This window comes from Centropristis striata, chromosome 19 (assembly GCF_030273125.1).
Source record: "Centropristis striata isolate RG_2023a ecotype Rhode Island chromosome 19, C.striata_1.0, whole genome shotgun sequence".
In the NCBI taxonomy this organism is placed as follows: Eukaryota; Metazoa; Chordata; class Actinopteri; order Perciformes; family Serranidae; genus Centropristis; species Centropristis striata.
The window spans coordinates 21,778,841-21,796,972 of NC_081535.1; the positions used below are offsets into that span (position 1 = coordinate 21,778,841).

The 18,132-nt window shown below is 38.6% G+C and overlaps 1 protein-coding gene across 19 annotated transcripts in view; it reads right to left on the reverse strand.

Annotated features, from left to right (window-relative positions):
* The window catches only part of LOC131992685 (formin-binding protein 1), a 73,739-nt gene that overhangs the window by 12,040 nt on the left and 43,567 nt on the right, over positions 1-18,132 (reverse strand). For 4 of the 19 annotated variants that reach the window (XM_059358328.1, XM_059358330.1, XM_059358326.1 and 1 more), the window contains exons 7-13: positions 17,796-17,810; positions 14,217-14,345; positions 12,904-13,050; positions 9,930-10,118; positions 7,279-7,467; positions 2,936-3,028; positions 90-104 (exon numbers count right to left, since the gene is read on the reverse strand). In XM_059358328.1, coding sequence (XP_059214311.1) covers positions 90-104; positions 2,936-3,028; positions 7,279-7,467; positions 9,930-10,118; positions 12,904-13,050; positions 14,217-14,345; positions 17,796-17,810 — 777 coding nt within the window. The remainder of the gene's footprint in view (positions 1-89; positions 105-2,935; positions 3,029-7,278; positions 7,468-9,929; positions 10,119-12,903; positions 13,051-14,216; positions 14,346-17,795; positions 17,811-18,132) is intronic. The other 15 variants (XM_059358335.1, XM_059358331.1, XM_059358338.1 and 12 more) reach the window with 11 other exon arrangements.

An 18,132-nucleotide genomic window follows, 5' to 3' on the forward strand; every position in this document is an offset into this window, starting at 1 on the left:
AACGTTATTAACAATGTGTTACTGGGAGGACGTGACATGCGTGCTATGGTCATGCCGCTACGGTCGTGAGATTATACGGTCATGCTTACCAGCTTGAGAGAAAGCTTCATGGGGGGAGAGGAGAGAGAAATGGCGAGGAGCAGGAGAGAGAAACAGACATCAGTCAACATCAGGAGAATATTTCGGCCATTTGATTAATTTTCCTTCAAATAAAAATAGCTTTCATGTATTTTATGATAACGCTTTGCCAAACTTCACCATTCAAGGAAAAGAGGGTATACTTTGGTGCTTAAATACTGAAGGATTTATACATGGTCATAAAAAAGCTCTTTGAGCGTCGGTTTCTGCCCCACTCTTTTTCTAATGTGGTGAAGTTTAACAATTTCTAATATAATGGATGAGTGAAAAATGAGAAATAAGTTGGCAATAAGGCCAACCTACTGCACAAGCATGAGGTAAAGAATGAGGGGGGGAAATTAAGGGGAAGACAGATGAAAATAAATGTAAACAAAGGAGAAGTAGAGGGATGGTGACTGTGACAGGGACGGATGTACCCTTTACTTCTTGATCCCTCTCTGCTGCCATTACAATGGCACGCAAGTGACAGCAGAGGGCGCCAAAAGCATAAACATATTAGCAGATCCATACGTTGACATGGAGGCAGATACTGTACACAGACAAGCTGGAGAGTCTTTGAAAACCTTTAAAACTATCCCCCAAAAAACAAAGAAATTTCCACATATTCAGCTCTGTATATATATAAAATAAAAGACACTGAATGAAGGTACATGTCAAATAAGAGTAATGATGAACTAAAAGGCAAGTACAATAAAAAAAGAACTAAAATGTTCGTCTAAATGTTATTTAGGAGTGATTTTTGGTTGTTTTGACACAAAGAACAGAGTAGAAAGCAGGTTAACAACCCTTTGGCTGGTAGTGCCGGAGCAGATGACTTGTAATCCTGTTAGAGGCTCACAGGCTGGTGCACTGAGGAGCTCTACTCACTTTAGTACACTAATCAAGTCATCCACCTGGAATGACCTGTTATGATGCTTGTGATCCCCCCCCTCACCCCTCCAACACCATATTATTCCCAAATGTGTTATGTGTGAAGCTTTACTAACAGCACATAAAGAAAATATTTAAGTGACACCAATACATTGATACCGAGGGGGGTATTTTCAGTATAAGTGATAAAAATGCATCATAATCTTAGAGTCCATATCTGTCCCATAGTAAAAAATCTGGGCCTGTAAAAGTAAATTTTCAGCCTCAAGTAGAAGATAAAAGTAAAATCCTTCCCACTTCCTGCAAATTTAATAGTAAAAGCCGTTTCTCACATTTTTCCAAACTTAAAAATCCTTATAAATTAAAAGGGAAACATGAAACTCTGACCATGATTATGATAGCATGGAGTGTCATTTATTCTCTTTAAATTGGTTGTGAAATTCTATCAATATAAGTGTTCTTATTGGGTTTGCTTTGTTGTTTCAATAGGCTTTGAATTTGTATTATTGATATGTGTGTATATAGGCCAATATATATTATTTTTTACAATGTTTGGACACGTACATATCCTTGTAATTCAACTTTTGCAAACTAATTGATAACCCTGTTGATGATCAGCTGGATGAAATGTGGGATGGAGGGGGGTTACACTTATGTCATGTCTACTCGTTCAGATTTCTGTTTTCTTTTGATGGAAAACTGCTTAAAAAATGCTTCAATTTAAGTAAGTTAAAGAGTAAATATTTGCTGACTGCAATGCAGGAAGAGACACACCTTCTGGGACTACTTTAAGCTATTATTTGCATTTGTTTTGCACATCCTTCTCCAGCTTGGTGTTCTTCTTTATTTTATGCATTTTTATTGCTTGTAAATATATTGGATTGTTTATTTCATGTATATAAATTGCGAATGCATGACTAAAGGACCTTCATGCAAATAAACTGATCGAAAAAAAAATGGGAATAAGCATGTAATTGAACAATTTCTTTTTAGAAAGAACAATGGGGCAGATACAGAGTAAATACTTGTCCCTGATTGGCTGTTCCTGCTCTGAGCATACATGTTATTAATCATGTGATCACTGGAGTTCTGCACTTTGCTGTAAATAAGTTGCATGATAAATGTGTTTTATTGTTCACTTTCAGGAGATATTTTTCCACCCCTTAATTGGCTCTTTAAAGCTTTTATCAGTGTGATTCTTATTCAGTTTGATGAATACAGGCCCTGATGTAACTGAACTCTTTCCAACCACGCAGACAGACACAGATATACAGGTATAATATGGTCCTTACAGACAGATATGGGTACACCAGCACAAAGAAAGCCCTGCAGGGGTGAATTCTGGGTACTGTAGGCTGAACCCAGATCCAAAGTGTGACCAACACCTCGCCCAATGTTACGTCCACCTGACAGTGAGATTTAAAGCGAGGACTGGGTGATTTCTGGGTGGGATGAATAGCATCCTCACGCCCATAATCCCCCACATCCTCAGGTGCTTGTGACACTTTGTGAATTGACCCCTTGTAGATGCTCGGTGGGGGGGGGAGCCCTGAAACAGCTGCGGGACAACAGCGAGCAACAAGAAACCTCAAGCGGATACATGTGATGTGGGATGAAGTCATCCGATCATTCGTCTCGTTTCTACACGCGTCCGAGCCATGTGATCAATACTGAGCCAGGCACAGACACCAGCCTCCTTTGTGAGGAGATTCTGCCTCATTAATTGTGACGAATGTGTCACAGATATATCATTATTAATGAGGCCGCTGTATGTGTCGTACATGGCTTCTACTAATCACACATCCAGTATTTTATTCACACTTTTCTTCCAGTCACCTGAACCAAAGTCTCACACACACACACACACACACACACACACACGAACGCAGCTGATACTCACTGACGCCCATCTCACACACACACTTACAACATATTGTCTGGCTTCGAAAGCATATGTGGGCCGACCCAGAGTCCTCTTCATAAGCTCTTTGTGACAAATGAGCGAGCGCGGGGATTGCTGCTGAGGTGGTCGTCAGAAAGAACACAGCTTTGTCAATGAGAACTCAGAAAACAGCACTGACGTCTTAAAAGCTCTTATATGGTCTTAATTTGACTCCTAAAAACACACATGCTTTCGCTTTTTCATACGCGCGTACATACAGGCACTGTGGATGGATGTGACGGCTAATAAGCACCACACAAGACGCTCTCCTGCAGGAGAAGACATCCTTTCACCGTACAGAGACACAAAACACCTCCAAAGACACAAGTACTCTAATTCCTAATGTGACACTCTGTCCCTCCTTACAGGATGTGGGAGAGGAATAAAAATCCATCTTGTAGGGCTGTACAGTATATTGTCTTTTTATTGTCAGAGTGAAAGACTGCTCTCCGGGATTTATTGAGTTAGAGTATCAGTGGAAAACTGCACTTATCCACTGCTACTTTTTACTGGTGTCTTTGTGTTCACTTCAATATGTTCAATAAAAAATGTAGGAAATAATTTCCCTTACTTTTTTTGCAGTACAAGCAATTTGTTGCATTTTAGTAGTAGACTGAAAAAAACAGTTTACTTATTGCAAATATCTTTTTTTTATTTATTGCAAATATCTTATTGTGAATTTCAGCAATGTTAGTGTATATTTTGCTCATATCATGCAGCCCTATTTCCTTGATTTAGCTGTAGCTGGGACTACAAAATATAATGAAAAGAGGGTTTAATATGTTGCCTTGAATAGGTTTCTGCAGCAAGTAACGACTTTTTAAGACTTTTTTAAAACCCCATTTAATGTAATTTAATAACTTTTTCATGACCATACCGGCCAAAATATTAAAGTAGAAAAGGTCAGGACATAAAAGCCTATATATATTTTATGATTATATTAAATCTTGTAAACTTTCCAGCAAGCCATAACAATAACTTTTAATTCTAATTACTATTAATTTTAAATTTTATTTTTTTCGTTTATAAAATGACTAACTTATTAAAAAAATTATTATTCCAATTTATTTCCTTTTTATTTACTAACATTATGAGATGACTAGTATGTGATGTCTTCCTACAGCTCACAATCAAGTACAAAAATATTTTATAACAAATATTTTCTTAAGTCTGCCATAGGGGTTAATATTAAAGACTTTCATGGGTTAAAATTAGAACTTTCAAAGGAAACTGAATATAGATAACCCTGAACAAAGAAAAGAAAAAAGAAAAGAAAAGAAAAACATCCAAAATACACATTTAAGTGTTCATTTTGTAAGTTGGTCTATTTGCATCTGTTAATTTCTTCTGAATTCACCTGAAGCAAGTGATAGATATGCCTCAATTTCATACTTGACTACTCATAGTAATATCTTTTAGTTAAAACTTTTATCCCATTCACCAAAATACAAGCCTTGCTTCCCAATATGAGCACTGATTCAATAATACTGATGATGAAGTGTTGCTAGTTAGCCTGGTTTGACCTGCTGGATGCAGGCCTGTTTGTGGAGGAGCTGAGGAATTGCCCTGACACTTCACCAGCAGCTGTTCAGAGGCATTAGCCCAAAACGTCTGTGTCAGTGAGGCAGTAGGGCTGGTGTCCCTTAAGGACTTGTTGCTATTTTACTGGATTAACCATGCACCTTCTGCTGCCTTTTAGTAACCAAAACATACGGTAGATTTATTCCAAAAAGAAAGAAATCATACTGTAAAAATGCACTCTACATTGAACAACATCTATATACATGAAAAATGTAAACAGGGAACTGCCATGAGACATGAAAGGGTGAACAAATGAATGAATGTATTGTGATGAGATATGGAAAGGAGTACAGGCTCTTATATAGACTCTAACTTCTCATAGATATTATGACTTTATTCAACCTCTTTCCTGTGCTATAAAATGTTACATTAAGGTCAAACTTCAATCTTTTTAATCTGTGTGCAATCCGCACAATGCAACTGATTTAACTCTTTTTTTTATCGCTCTTCTCAGAGCCGTTTCAGCACTTCCGCTTTCAGAAACGTGCACTTCCTGATAGATCTGTGCGCTGCTAGAAAAAATACACACTTCCCTTTTTTCTGCCCGACCTTCAATCATTTCCTCTACAATAAGCTTGCACACACTGCACCGTTGCACCACATTGTTCTTTTGCCTTTTCAGACATCATGTTAGCACCAATTCATACAGATGTTTTTCCTTGAGTAATCGCTGCCCTTTTCAAAATGTGACCGTAAACAAAAACTGTAGTATTTGTGGGGTCCGGAAGGAACACCTTAGTTGCCGCCCATTCCTGAGGTCAGGGAGAGCTGCTGAAGTGTTATGAGAAGGCGTGCTTTGACCTGCCCCGGCCTGCGATTCCATTACAACACACACTGGACTGGGAACTGGTGATGACACCCACCAGGACCCACCAGGCTGGTGCTGATAAAGCCACCCTCCGGGAAGTCATCTAAAATTACTCTCCTGGCCTCCTCACTCCTCATAGGGTGACTCAGTCAGCCTGCTGCCACATCCACAACACTACTTTGTTCATATTATGAGCATATGCTTTATGATCTTTTCCTTATATCGCTTGCAAAAAAAAAAAACCCAAAACAAATTTGCCTCCAGCAAAGACTGCAGAGAAGAGCGCAGGGAGCTACTGCAGTCTCCATGCTACTGCCAAGACTGCTCAGGCCACTGGCTAATTTCTGTCAAAGGGGGGAAGGTAGGGTAGAGGGAGGACTGTCATTGTGAGCACAGAGTTAATATGAAGAGGGACTAGATGGAGAGAACGCTGGTGAGTCAGACAAGTACCATGGATTCATCGTTAGGCGCTACAGAAGCATGCTAGAGAAGCAAATGGGCTGAGCACTGTATGAGTGAAGGTGAAAGTCCTGCTGGTGTTCACACAGATTATAATCTATTTGTAGGGCTGCATCAAACAGTTTGAGGCTTTGAAGCATTCTTAACGCTGAAATTTGAAATTCAAATTAAATTTTGCATGCTGCACTAGGGTTGGACGATTGTACATCTGAGAGTGGCTACAGTACATCACCAATTATTTTTTTCGAGGATTTTTGTCATTAATTTAATGGTCGGCCTCCGAAGAACGACAACAACGAGCTCTCACAAAGACGCCAGCAGAGGCAGAGAGAAACGGCGCGGAAAAACAACTCTGGTTTGGTGGAAATAAACATTGAGTTCCCAGAGTTGGCGACTCTTCGAACAGCAGAAGTACAAACCAAGACTGACTTCTGTCAAGCAGACTTTTAAATATCTATTAATAACAATAGTTTGAAGCACAAAAAAGCAAATCGCTGGTCATTGGCCAATATAACTTGCCAGCCTCGTTTTAAAATCAGCTGCTTCCTCAGGTTTACCCTACATTTTTAGTTCTTTATTGAGTCATTTTGTATTGTATGTTTTGTATGAGTCATTTCTTTTTTTGTAAAAAAAAGTAAAATCATGGAATACAAAAAGGGATACAGAAATTTGCAGGTAGAGACATGAAATCCTAATAGGTTTATTATGGGGACTCCATAAAAATGACATTACAAATCACAAATTTACAGCTGTTTTGGAGTTATTGACAGATAATTTCAGGAAAAAGTGCCCTTCAAATGATTGAAATGGCTCATAGGTTTGCTAGGTTTGCACTTGATTGATACATTATAACCAATAGCCTTAACATGCCTATATTTTACAAACTAATCTGTTAATCAGATCAGTTAAGTGGAGGCCATTCAACCATCGGACAATATTAAAGTTCATATGATAACGAAAGTTTGTAAGTCGTTCTATCGGTGCGGATTAACTGGTCTAAACTTAAATTCAGAAGGTGTATAGCTGTTTTTTTTCTGTTTAAGAAAGAAAATTAGAATTTTTATTGAGATTTTGTAAGTTCATTTTGTTCATTTATCGACTAAAAAGCAACGAGAGCTGGTGGAAAGTAGCTAAGGACGTCATAGAAGCTTTGAACGCAAAAAAAAGTTGCATTGAGATGATCGGTACAGCCCTACAGTACCAATTTCAAAGACAGTTCTGCCCAGAAAACGGTGAAAATTGAAGCTGTGAGAACTGTTTTCTAACTGAGGTCACATTGCCTACATATGGAGGCATTCAGTTATTGGTAACGGAGGTGATGTTCAATCAGCTGCTCTATGATGACACCATGTAGGCATTATGACCTTCAGTGATTCTGCCTTTTTTTCCTTCACCCATACAGTGCAGCAGGTACACAGCTCAGATACAGGTGTAGGACACACACACACATGCACAAAGCTTGCTGGACACACACACTTACCCCTCGCCTCAGGCTCCGGAGGCAGTGCATTTTGGGTTTGGAGGTCATGAAGTCGTTGAGGCGGTGGGAGAGGGGCTCCTTTTGCTGCTTGGGAGACTGGGGGTCGTTGGGAACAGCAGAGGGTGAGGGCGGGGATGAGGCTGGGGGGGCAGGTGGGGGCTGGTGGGGGGACGTTAACAGGGACATAAGCTACCAGTAAGAGAGGGAGCCGTGACGGAGAGGAGGAGGAAAAACATGGAAGAAGAAAAAGAAGAAGAAGAAGAAGAAGAAGAAGGGGGCAAGAATCCAACGAAAAAAGAGGAAAAGGAGGAGGGAACACAAAACGAAATAAATAAGCCTCCTACAAATATTAAAAAATAAACACACAACAGAAAACCCAAACAGAAATTAAAAGACAACCAAAAGGTACGTCAAACCTAGTGTATCAGTTGTTATGTTGTGGAAAAAACGTCAAACATATAAAACATAAAAAAAAACAGTAAAAAGAAGAAAAACAACCAGAGTGAGTAGGAAGCGTAAAATGTGTTAAAGGAAGCGGCTGCAACAAAGCAAACAGCAGAGAGTTTCAGTCAAAGCGCATGCAGGCTTCCATTTTAGAAATCCTTTTCATTTTTCCTCTGTTTTCCGACCTCGTCACATGCCAGCTAGGACGAGAAATTCACCACATCCCCAAGGACATCAGATTTGAGGTCATCATCAGAGAAGTCTAATTGCTTATCGCTGTCCTAAAACATCTGACTGCATAATTCATCAACCAGAAGTTGTGGAGTTAGAGAATGAAGCAGAAACACCACACAGTGCGCATGCATGGCCAAGTGATTCAGAAACCCCTCTTACAAAACAAATACACTAAAAAAAATCACAGAAAATTACTGTAAGGCAGAAATGGTGCTTTTGTACTAAAAAAACGGTATAATGTTTTATTTTCATATGTGTTTCTATTGTTCTTGCATGCGTGTGTGCATGTAAAGTTGAAATACCTCTCTGTTAGGCTGTCTGTGCTCCCACAAACATGGCATAGAAAATGAAACTACGGTTGCTTGATAATAAGAAAACTCATAATCACAATTACTTGGGTCAATATTGAAATAATGATTCTTTAAGACGACCGCCCATTGACACTGGAAACATCATGCGTATAATTAAATAAAGAATAAGAAAATTTGTCTTTTTATCGGTGGATTTTCTTGAGTTGTTAATATAACAATGCAAATAAAATTAATAAATAATATATATTACAGGTGTGAATATCAATGGAATAGCTGTTAACTATAAAAATTAAGTGTCAACTATTTTAATAATAGATTAATCGGTTTGACTAATTTCTTAAAGCAAAATATTAGTAAACATATTATTTTGAGACCAAACAACCAACTGATTAATAGAGAAAATAATCAAAAGATAAATCAATATGATGAATATATACTTGAATAATAAATATATATACATTTAATAAATAACGTAAAAAAATATTAGATTAACTATGTTGGAAAAACTACAAATATATATATATATATATATATATATATTATATTTATTTATATTTGTAGTTTTTACAACATAGTTAATCTAATTAATTTAAATAAATTAGACCAAATTTAATTAATTTAAAATTAAAGTAGATCAAATAGTGATGTGCCACAACCTACTGAAATCTCCTAAACATATACTAAACATTTTTGGTAAACTTAATATAAAATCTTCATTAATTCAGCACAAACAAATGAAAGTTCATCGCTGGATTTATAATTTTAATTTTAGTGCTTCATTGTGAAATGGAATGCTGCACAATAATCATTTTATGTTGTTTATCTTGTTTTTCATTATTGTTAAATCTCAAAATTTTTTATTGAAAACTAAATGAAATGAATCGGCCAGCTCTAATAGAAACATCCTGTTCTGAATAAGCATGCCTTACTTTTGGACACAATGAGTTTAAACACCATTTCCTCTGCACATACAGTCAGTACACTGGGGTTTCTCATCAAGCATTGCACACACTTGCTTCGAGCCTTTCTCTCCCACACACACACACCCAGTTACTCACTCATGCTCTGCTCTAATTCAATACCGACAGTGCCACCAGCCCATAAGACAGTCAGAGATCAGTTTTGCTGTTCAGAAGCAGGAAACTGAAGGAGGCTACTCAAGAGATGATCACCAGTCAATGGAAAAACGGTGAAGGAAAAACTGTTATATTCAGATAAAGTTAATATCTGCCAATTGAGTCTGACCACAGGGTGACAGTAGAGATGCATTAGTGTGTGTTACTGAAGGAAATTTCCAAAAATCGGTGAGGGTGATTGCCGGGGAGGAGGAAACGGGTGGCAAATAATAACAACAGAAATGGCAATACTAACATGAACTAGCAACAAATTCCTTAACGGAAGTCAAAGAATCTAAACAAAAAATTAAACTAAATTAAATACGTCACCAGTACTATAAATGTAACAGATACAAATGTGACATTGAACACATATATTTATTTTACGAGACAGAACCAACATAACAAAGTACAACCTACGAGCCCACAAACCCACAAAAATCCAGCACAACGTACAACCTAAAGGAAATGCACTAAAACCTGCGAGGCTCTGCTTTAAGTTCGAGAGTAAATGTGTTTCCGTGTCATGTTTGCATTTATGTGTTACCTTGTTCTTGTTCTTAATGAAAGGCCACAGTTTGCCCTTGCTCTTGCCAGCAGGCCTCTCCTTGTCTCTGGCGTTGGACAGGCTGGTCTCGGATGCAGTTCTTTTCATGGCTTGGCCGTAATCCTCAAACTCCACATCTCCCGGGGGCTCGAACCCGGACTTGTAGGACTCCACCACCTGCTTCGAGTCCTAGAGGGAGGAGAATAATGGCAGCATTAGCCTGGATACAGTTTAAACCCAACCAATCTGCCGATAGGTTTGAAAAGTATGTTGAATTTGTAAAATTGCCAAAAATACACTGTTTATAGTAGAAATAAACTGCACAGACGTCATCGTCACAGATTTACATTTCTGACGGTCCTTTATTGAATCATCGGTTGAGAACATTTCCGTAACCAAAACAAAGCTTAAAATTGTGATATTTCTTCAAGATCACTTTATTCCATCTCTCATATAAAATGTTGGCAAAACTAGATCCTGCACTCTGCACTTCTTGGTGCATCTGGGAAGCTAGGATTGATACTGCTAAAAACGAACCCTCACATGACAAATATTCACTTAAAATCGGACAGAACTGCAGACTGTTTGCACACAGAAAAGAGGAGAGGACAGGAAAGGTTGCAAAAATGCAGTGAATTCAATATGTACAATATGTGGAGACCCAATTTTTTTCTTCCAATATTTGTGACTGAGTGTGCACTTGGGAAAGTGTTGTATATGCAGATTTTTAAGTTGTGCCGACTTCTAGCCATGATTGTGCTGTTTCCATAAAAGTGCAAGACTTATATATTGTAGTGAAATACAAGGCCACAGAGTGAAATGTAAAAGACAAAAAACACCTAGAAAATGCTCAGGGTTCAGAGGGTTAAATGCATAATATATCATTTCTGCCACTAGGGGTCTCTGCCCTACGTTTTACCGCAGAAATGTTGCACATTATACCTTTAAACATCAACGTCACAACCATAAAATGCAAAGCAATGACTCAAAGTTGGGTCTTTGTTTGTATAGATTGTCCAACTTATCAGCAGGTCTGGAGATAAGATTGAACACAATAGCGGGCCTGGTGACTCTCTTGTTTATGGTAGTTTTAGTCTGATAACAGCTCATGAGTGTGCCTCAAGGAAGAAGAGGGAGACAGCCGTTGTCGTTATCCAGTTTGTGGGCCACAGAAGAAAGAGGAAAAGACCTAAATCTGTCAGGCAGGAGTTATGACAGAAACACTGAGGTCGGGGACACAGCCAGGATCATCAGACACAGGAAGAAGGACATTAATCAAGTGCAGTGTGTATCAGCCTAAATGGACTGATAAGGGCAGAGGGTCTGGTTGGAGTTCAGAATCAGGGGTCAGAGATTGAGAGCTCTATACATGAGAGAAGACTACGACAGGAAGAGAGACAACGAGAGGGAAGGAGCATGTGATATGTTATTCCCCGTTGTTTACTGCAGAAGACAGTCACAGGCTGGAGTCATCTCCCTGGAGCTGAGCCATGCAAACAGCCAGACGTACACACACACACACACATACTATATGATCCCTGGGGATAGTCTTGCTTTTTGTCATACGGCAGGCAGCCAACATGTGACACCTCAATATATCACACTGTTTATTTTCGCTTTAACGCAGACGAATGCTGCCTTCCATTGCAATATCCAAGTAATAAACAATAATAAGCCGTGAGACAGAACTTATGCCAAAAGCTGCGAAATAACTTCACAGAAGCGTATGAACTGAACATTAAAAGGCTCCCAGGAGCTCATTAACAGGACTATAGGAAGCAGTGATTCAACTTCCTCCTATTCCCAGAACAGGTACAAAGAAACCGTTAATATTTTAGGAAATAACCTATTAAGAGTTAGATATGAGAGTGGTATTGATCTTCTCATCTGTCCACTAAATAAGGTTACATGCAGATTCTGTTACGTACGGACAGAGCCAATCTTAATGCTAAGCTAAGCTAACCCGGGACTCGCAGTAACTTATTAACAGTACAGATAAAAAAGTGTGGTGTTTTTCCTACCTACCTACTGCCTCTCCCCACCTGTCTGTCAAGGGAATATTGATTTCATTAATTCCCATTTTTATAATAAATAAATGTACAGGTATTCATTATTAAGAAATAAACTTGACATTTATGGTTGAAATAATATTCCTGCGTTAAATAAATAGTGTGTCAGTTGTAGTTTACAAAGTTGTGATCTTACACACTTCCAAGAGGCGTTCACTGCCTGACAAAAAACAAAGCAGTCTAAATTTAAGTTATATTATTTAAGTTATTTCAAAGAGACAAATGTCATCAACCTGGCAGCTGAGGCAGTGCAAACGCTGCTACAGGACCAGCCGAGAAGCACTGGAAGTGACCGAGTAGGCTTTAAAAGTCATCAGATCTGCTCTTCACACCTCAAAATATAATTTTAAATATGTTTTCCTGTGATAAGTAGTCTAAACGTCTTTGTGGATTTCACACTACTTCTGAGTAACTGCCGACAGGGGGTCCAACTTCTCTTTTATCTATTTTAAACATTGTCACTGTTACATCCTCTTTCCCCCCAAAATCACACACAGACACATTTTTTTTTCTCTTCTTATTTAGCAGAGGATTGGGGCTAAAGTCGTGTAGTGTGAACTACACATTACAGTCCAAGACAGTTTGTCTAGAGGAAACACTGGAGTGGTAACAATCTTGTCATCTACTTGTTTTCCCCTCCAATATATCAAACTATAACTTTAACTTTAATGGACTGCAGCAGCCACATTTCCTCTGCCACCACTTTGCAGCCACTTTGTTGTTCATAGGTGGGCTGTTTTGATTCTCCAAAAAGGCCCCCAAGAGTACCAACCCACCAGCACACTTGTTGTTTAAATGACAGCTTAATCGGCAGTGTGTGGGTTGTGACTGACACACTGGCTGAGTGAGTAATGTGTCCCATATGGTGCTGTGTGTGTGTATATATCTCATTTCTGTATACTCACAGTCTTGGGCTCGATGGACTCTGCAGCTTTCGTCATGCCGTCTAAACATTTCCCCACGATGGGCAGCACTTGGCGGTCCACGTCTGCAAACGTCTTCATGCACACTCCTATCCTGTCGATTCTTTTCTCCTCCATGTCTTGAAGTTTCTGCATAACCAAAGCAGGCATATTTATATGTAAAATCAAGCTTGTGTTAAAGAGTAAGTGTGGAGTGGGTTTGGAATCAAAGAGCTGTTTTTTGATATTGAGCATCAAAGATGTGACATCATCTGGGAAATCTCTTATGCACTTAACATCTTTCTAAATGTTTGACACTATTTTTTTAAAAACAGCCCAAGACAAGTAAAAATATTTTAAATTTGCAACACTGCTATGTAAAAAATGTAACACAGATGCAATCTAGCTGCACTCTTCAGTGTTTCCCACGTGTTTAGAATTTATTTTTAGTAGTCGACCCAGAGGGGAGTGTGGGTGGTGGGCTGCAAACAGCATTGAATTCACAAGCTAACTAATGATTGCACATGAATGCACCATTCTGGCAGACTTTTCAATCAGTCAGCACCATCAGCTGCATTTGCAGGCAGAGTTTTTGGTGGAGGCAAACATATGGGCGCTCTATATAAATTAAATGTATGGTATAAAGTGGATAACCTAAATCAATTAAAATAGGAGCAATGTTGTTAGGGCTGCAACTACTAATTTTTTTATTAACCGATATGATATAACCACATGGTAATGCCTATTTTTGTATACTCCTGTGTCACTTAAATACTTAAAATGAGAAAATACTCCTTAATTTGTTATAAGACTTTGGTACAAAATGTTTCAAGTGAAAATATAGCAAAGAAATAATTAAATATGCATTCATTTTTCAGAAGATCCGATGTTTGTGAGTTAGTATGTGCTTGTTATTATCAAATTAGATGTTGCATTTGTGTATCATGATCTCTCTACGATAAATGACAATAAATTATCATCATTCAATTATCTACCAGGCATTGATTAACCTGCTGATTATTTTCTTTGAAATGTCAGAAAAAAGTGAAAAATGTCCTGTGTAATATCCAAGAGCTCAAGGTGAAGTCTTAAAATGGTGTGTTTGGAGTTTTGGACTGTTAGTGGGATCAAAGCTTTTCAGCTTATTATCATATATAAAAAGTGAGAATTTTATGTTTTTCTTTGTCAAAGGAGCATGAAACCAGCATATTTGCTTTAAAAATACCACTAAAATCATTATTCGATCATCTGTTGATTGACTAAACAATTAAACAACTAATCATTGCAGCTCTCGTCATGGTGCTGTTATATATTACCTGGAATATGTTGGGGATAACTGTATAGTAATGTTCATTCTGCTCCTGGTTGAACTTTTGCAGGTAGGAGGAGTATTCGCCCTTACTGTCCGAAGCCATCTGGTGCCTCATCTGAGCTTGCTGTCGTGCCTGAAGAAAAAAAAACACACGAGCATGCACATTAGAGACATGCTCTCCTTAATAAACCTCAGTGCCCCTTGATTAACACGGACATATGGGTCACACACACACACACACACACACACACACACACACACACAGAGCATAAAAAACCTACATGAGTTGACACATTTGTGCATACGAGTGTTCATGCATGTACACATAAACATAGAGCTTGTGAACGCAGGGTCACAGGTGCAGATCCAAGTCAGACAGCAACAGCTATTGGCATTGGACTGAGCTGTATGTAGGCCAGAACAAACAAACATATAAAAAGAGAAACAACAGCCTGCAGTGGCTGCAGAATGTAGGGATTTGGATTTTGATTGCCCGCCCAGTCTGGCGTATCTCTACAGTCGATAATGTTGATTATTTTAAGCTAGTTCAGTCTCAGGGAGGCAAGGCAGGCAGTCAGAAACGCAGCAGGAGCAGCCTATTACAGATCCAAGGCAAGCAGATGGAGATGAGATTATCTCAGCTAGACAGCATGTGGGGTGTGTTTATGTGTGTGTGTATATGTGCATTGTGTGTATGTGTAGCTAAGTACTCATATCTGTTTCCTCTTTCCATCAGATCTGAGGCCTGTCGGCACAGACCGGTTTCATTGGGTCATCTATAACAAAGAGTTACCGTATGAACCTGTGATTTAATTTTGGTTAACTGAATGCAGATGCACGAAGAGGAGAAAAAACTGCGGCTATGTAACTGTGCAGGGGCAAATGCTGCATTCATGTGATGTCAGAATAATCTGAAAAATAGTTCCTGATTAGTTAAATTCACATGAACGCTCCCTCAAGTCAGAATAACAACTTGGAAAATTGGCGAAACTTTGGTACACCACTTGCCAAGTTGACATCATATTAAGCAAAATCATGGCAGATGAAAGTAAATGTTGGGTCGATGCTAAGAAACACTTTATTAATTCACTTGTTGCATCATTTTTTAATCTAACATGTCAATTGTAATATGGTATTTAGTTGTAACTGTTGGTTGCTGTCAATTGTAAATAAAAAACAGAATGCAATAAATACAGAATTCAGTGTATATTTTAGAAAAAAATAAACTGAATCAGTTTTTGCATAAGAGATACTGTCTTTGTACAGTTTTCAATTGAAATCATGTAAAAACAAAATGTGCAAATTTGGCCTAAATTTGGAATTGGGCCTGTAGTTAAAAAAGTTGTTTACTAGCATTAACCATGTGAACAAGTCAGGTAAAACAATATGTTAGTGGCTAACCTGTGGCTTTCCATTTCGAAGCTTAGAGTTTGGCATTATGGAAGTCAGCATCTTGGTTATTTGGAACCAGATTTGACCATATTTGGATAATGGCCAAAATGCCAAAAGCATACCCTACTTTATCATTTACTTTAATCTTAATGGGACTATAATTTACTAAATGAACATCATGCTGTATTGACAAGACTTGAAACTAGCGATTGAGAACATAAACTCATTAGGAAAAATGATAAATGAGGTAATAAATCAAGTTAAAAATTTGGTAATTTTCTCATTGACTTTCATAAAATGGGATTTCTCATGCTCATGAACACACCAAAGTCGGGAGAACAACTCCCCAGCTTGGGAAAAAGGAACATCCGAGGTGCACGTGAATGCAGCAGTAACCCTGATCTGTCAGAGCCCTGAGGGAAACGTTTTAAGGACTTCATCCAGTTTTCACCCACACACCAATCTGAGGCAAGAGCTGAGTCTCTCACACTCACACACAGATGGGTAAGTAATAGATGACATAAGAAGAGGAAAAGGAGGACATCAGAGCGGAGACACAAAGGTACATTATTCCCAGCACAAGAGGGATGACAGTTAATACTTTGGATGGAAAATGATAGTCACAGCCGTCACAAAAAAGGGAATGTGAAATCCAGAGAAAAGCTAAAAAGCACATGTGAAAGTCCAGCTGTTTAAAATCTATGTGTGGGCCTGTGAGCATGCATTTAGGGAGAATGTGCTGTGCTGGTGTAGGTGCATGCAAAGTGGTGCTGCGTGTATGTGTTGAGAAATGATGAGGGTAAACATCATCGCCATGGTAACACGGCATATAACGAAACTTTGTAACAAGCTGCTTTGCCTGCAGCAAACTCACATCCTGTCTTTTCTGGAAATTACCTGGGTTTTTTTTCCTGTTACTTACATCTCTGTATAAAAGTGCATGTGTGCATCTAGTAATATCCATCTAATATAGCCAATGGATTAGAGCAATTATCTGTTTGTCCACCTAGAAAAAAATACCGGAAAATTCTATGCATCTTGGAAACTATTAATATCTTTGCTTATGTAACTATGTAACCTATGTGGTGTACCTTTTATTGATTTCTACTGTCCTTAATTTACTTGCTTTCATTGTTATTTCTTTACCTGTATATATGTGGCTCTGTGAACATATCTATATGAATGTATAGGTGAATTTTTGTATGGATGTCTATGTAAATCCATTATTCTTCAGGTACTTGGGGGATGGGGGACATTGGGGAGGGATGGACAGGAACTTGACTTAACTGTAGAGCCCGAACGATTTATCGGTGGACGAATATTATTGGCTGATATTGTCCAATCAGAGGCAAGTCAGTATCAATCCGTATCAATCAATAACAGTGCATTGTATTGTCCGATATGCACCAATATAAAAACGTTTTTATACAATATATAATGCAGAAAACCGTGCTTGTGGCAACTTAAAAAAATTTTAAGTTTGATTTTTAAGCAATTTACGGACACTGGCAGTACAGTACTGATGTATATTTACCTATTTATTTTCATATTTTATTTTCTTAGTTTTCATTTCAAGAATTGGTAGACTGAATGCTAATATTTTTCATAAATTTACTTGATTAAAACAGCAGCCATCTGAGCATTTTTGCATAATCATATCAGTGCAATATTGGTACCCTCAATGAAAAGGTCTATTTTCATTCCAAAATTCACTATATCGGCTGTCGTACCAGTAATCTGTGAATGCTTCCCCTCTTAAATCAGTATCAATCTCAGAAAAATCCCAACATCAGACAGACTCTACTAAACTGTCCTGCCCTCTACATATATCTCCAGTATTTATCTGTCTGAATATCCGTCTTCCTATCCATAAAAATCTGAGTGAAAGTCGTATGAAAGCCTTACACAACATATTCAGCATTTCTCTCAATTTTCCTTCCATCACACATATAAACCTCAGGATGACAAAGTGATCAGCAGAAGACAGCGAGACAAGCCACTGTACGGAGAGCAGACCACAGTCAGACAGGACAGGGCGTGTTAACAGTGACCTGGCCCAGGTCTGTGTGTGTCAGACTCTCCGGGAGAGTGTGTGTGTTTGTGTGTGTGTGTGTGTGGAGACATAAGTCGAGACAGTGTGTGTTCCCACAGATAAAACAGTCTCTCTCTCTCCTCTGACCGCCGGACCTACCTTGTGGGAACTTCGCTTCAAGGCATGGCATAAAATAGATATACAAACACACACAAACAAAAAAAGGATTGTTAGCCGTTTCCAGCTAAACAAGAAGTTGCCATAGATGCACTTCCTGGACTGTCACGCGTGCCATCACTCAAATGGGGAAGTTGCTATCAGGATAAACAAACACAAACTAACACACTGGAATTGTACACCAAGCTCTTATGGTATGAGTAGCAGCAGAACAGAAGTGGTTATTTTTTACGCTGTATGAATGAGGATCTCCACTATAGGGAAGTCTGTGGGTGTGTCTGAGGGCTGGGGGTCCCTAAAAGAGCTGTTAACAGACTTT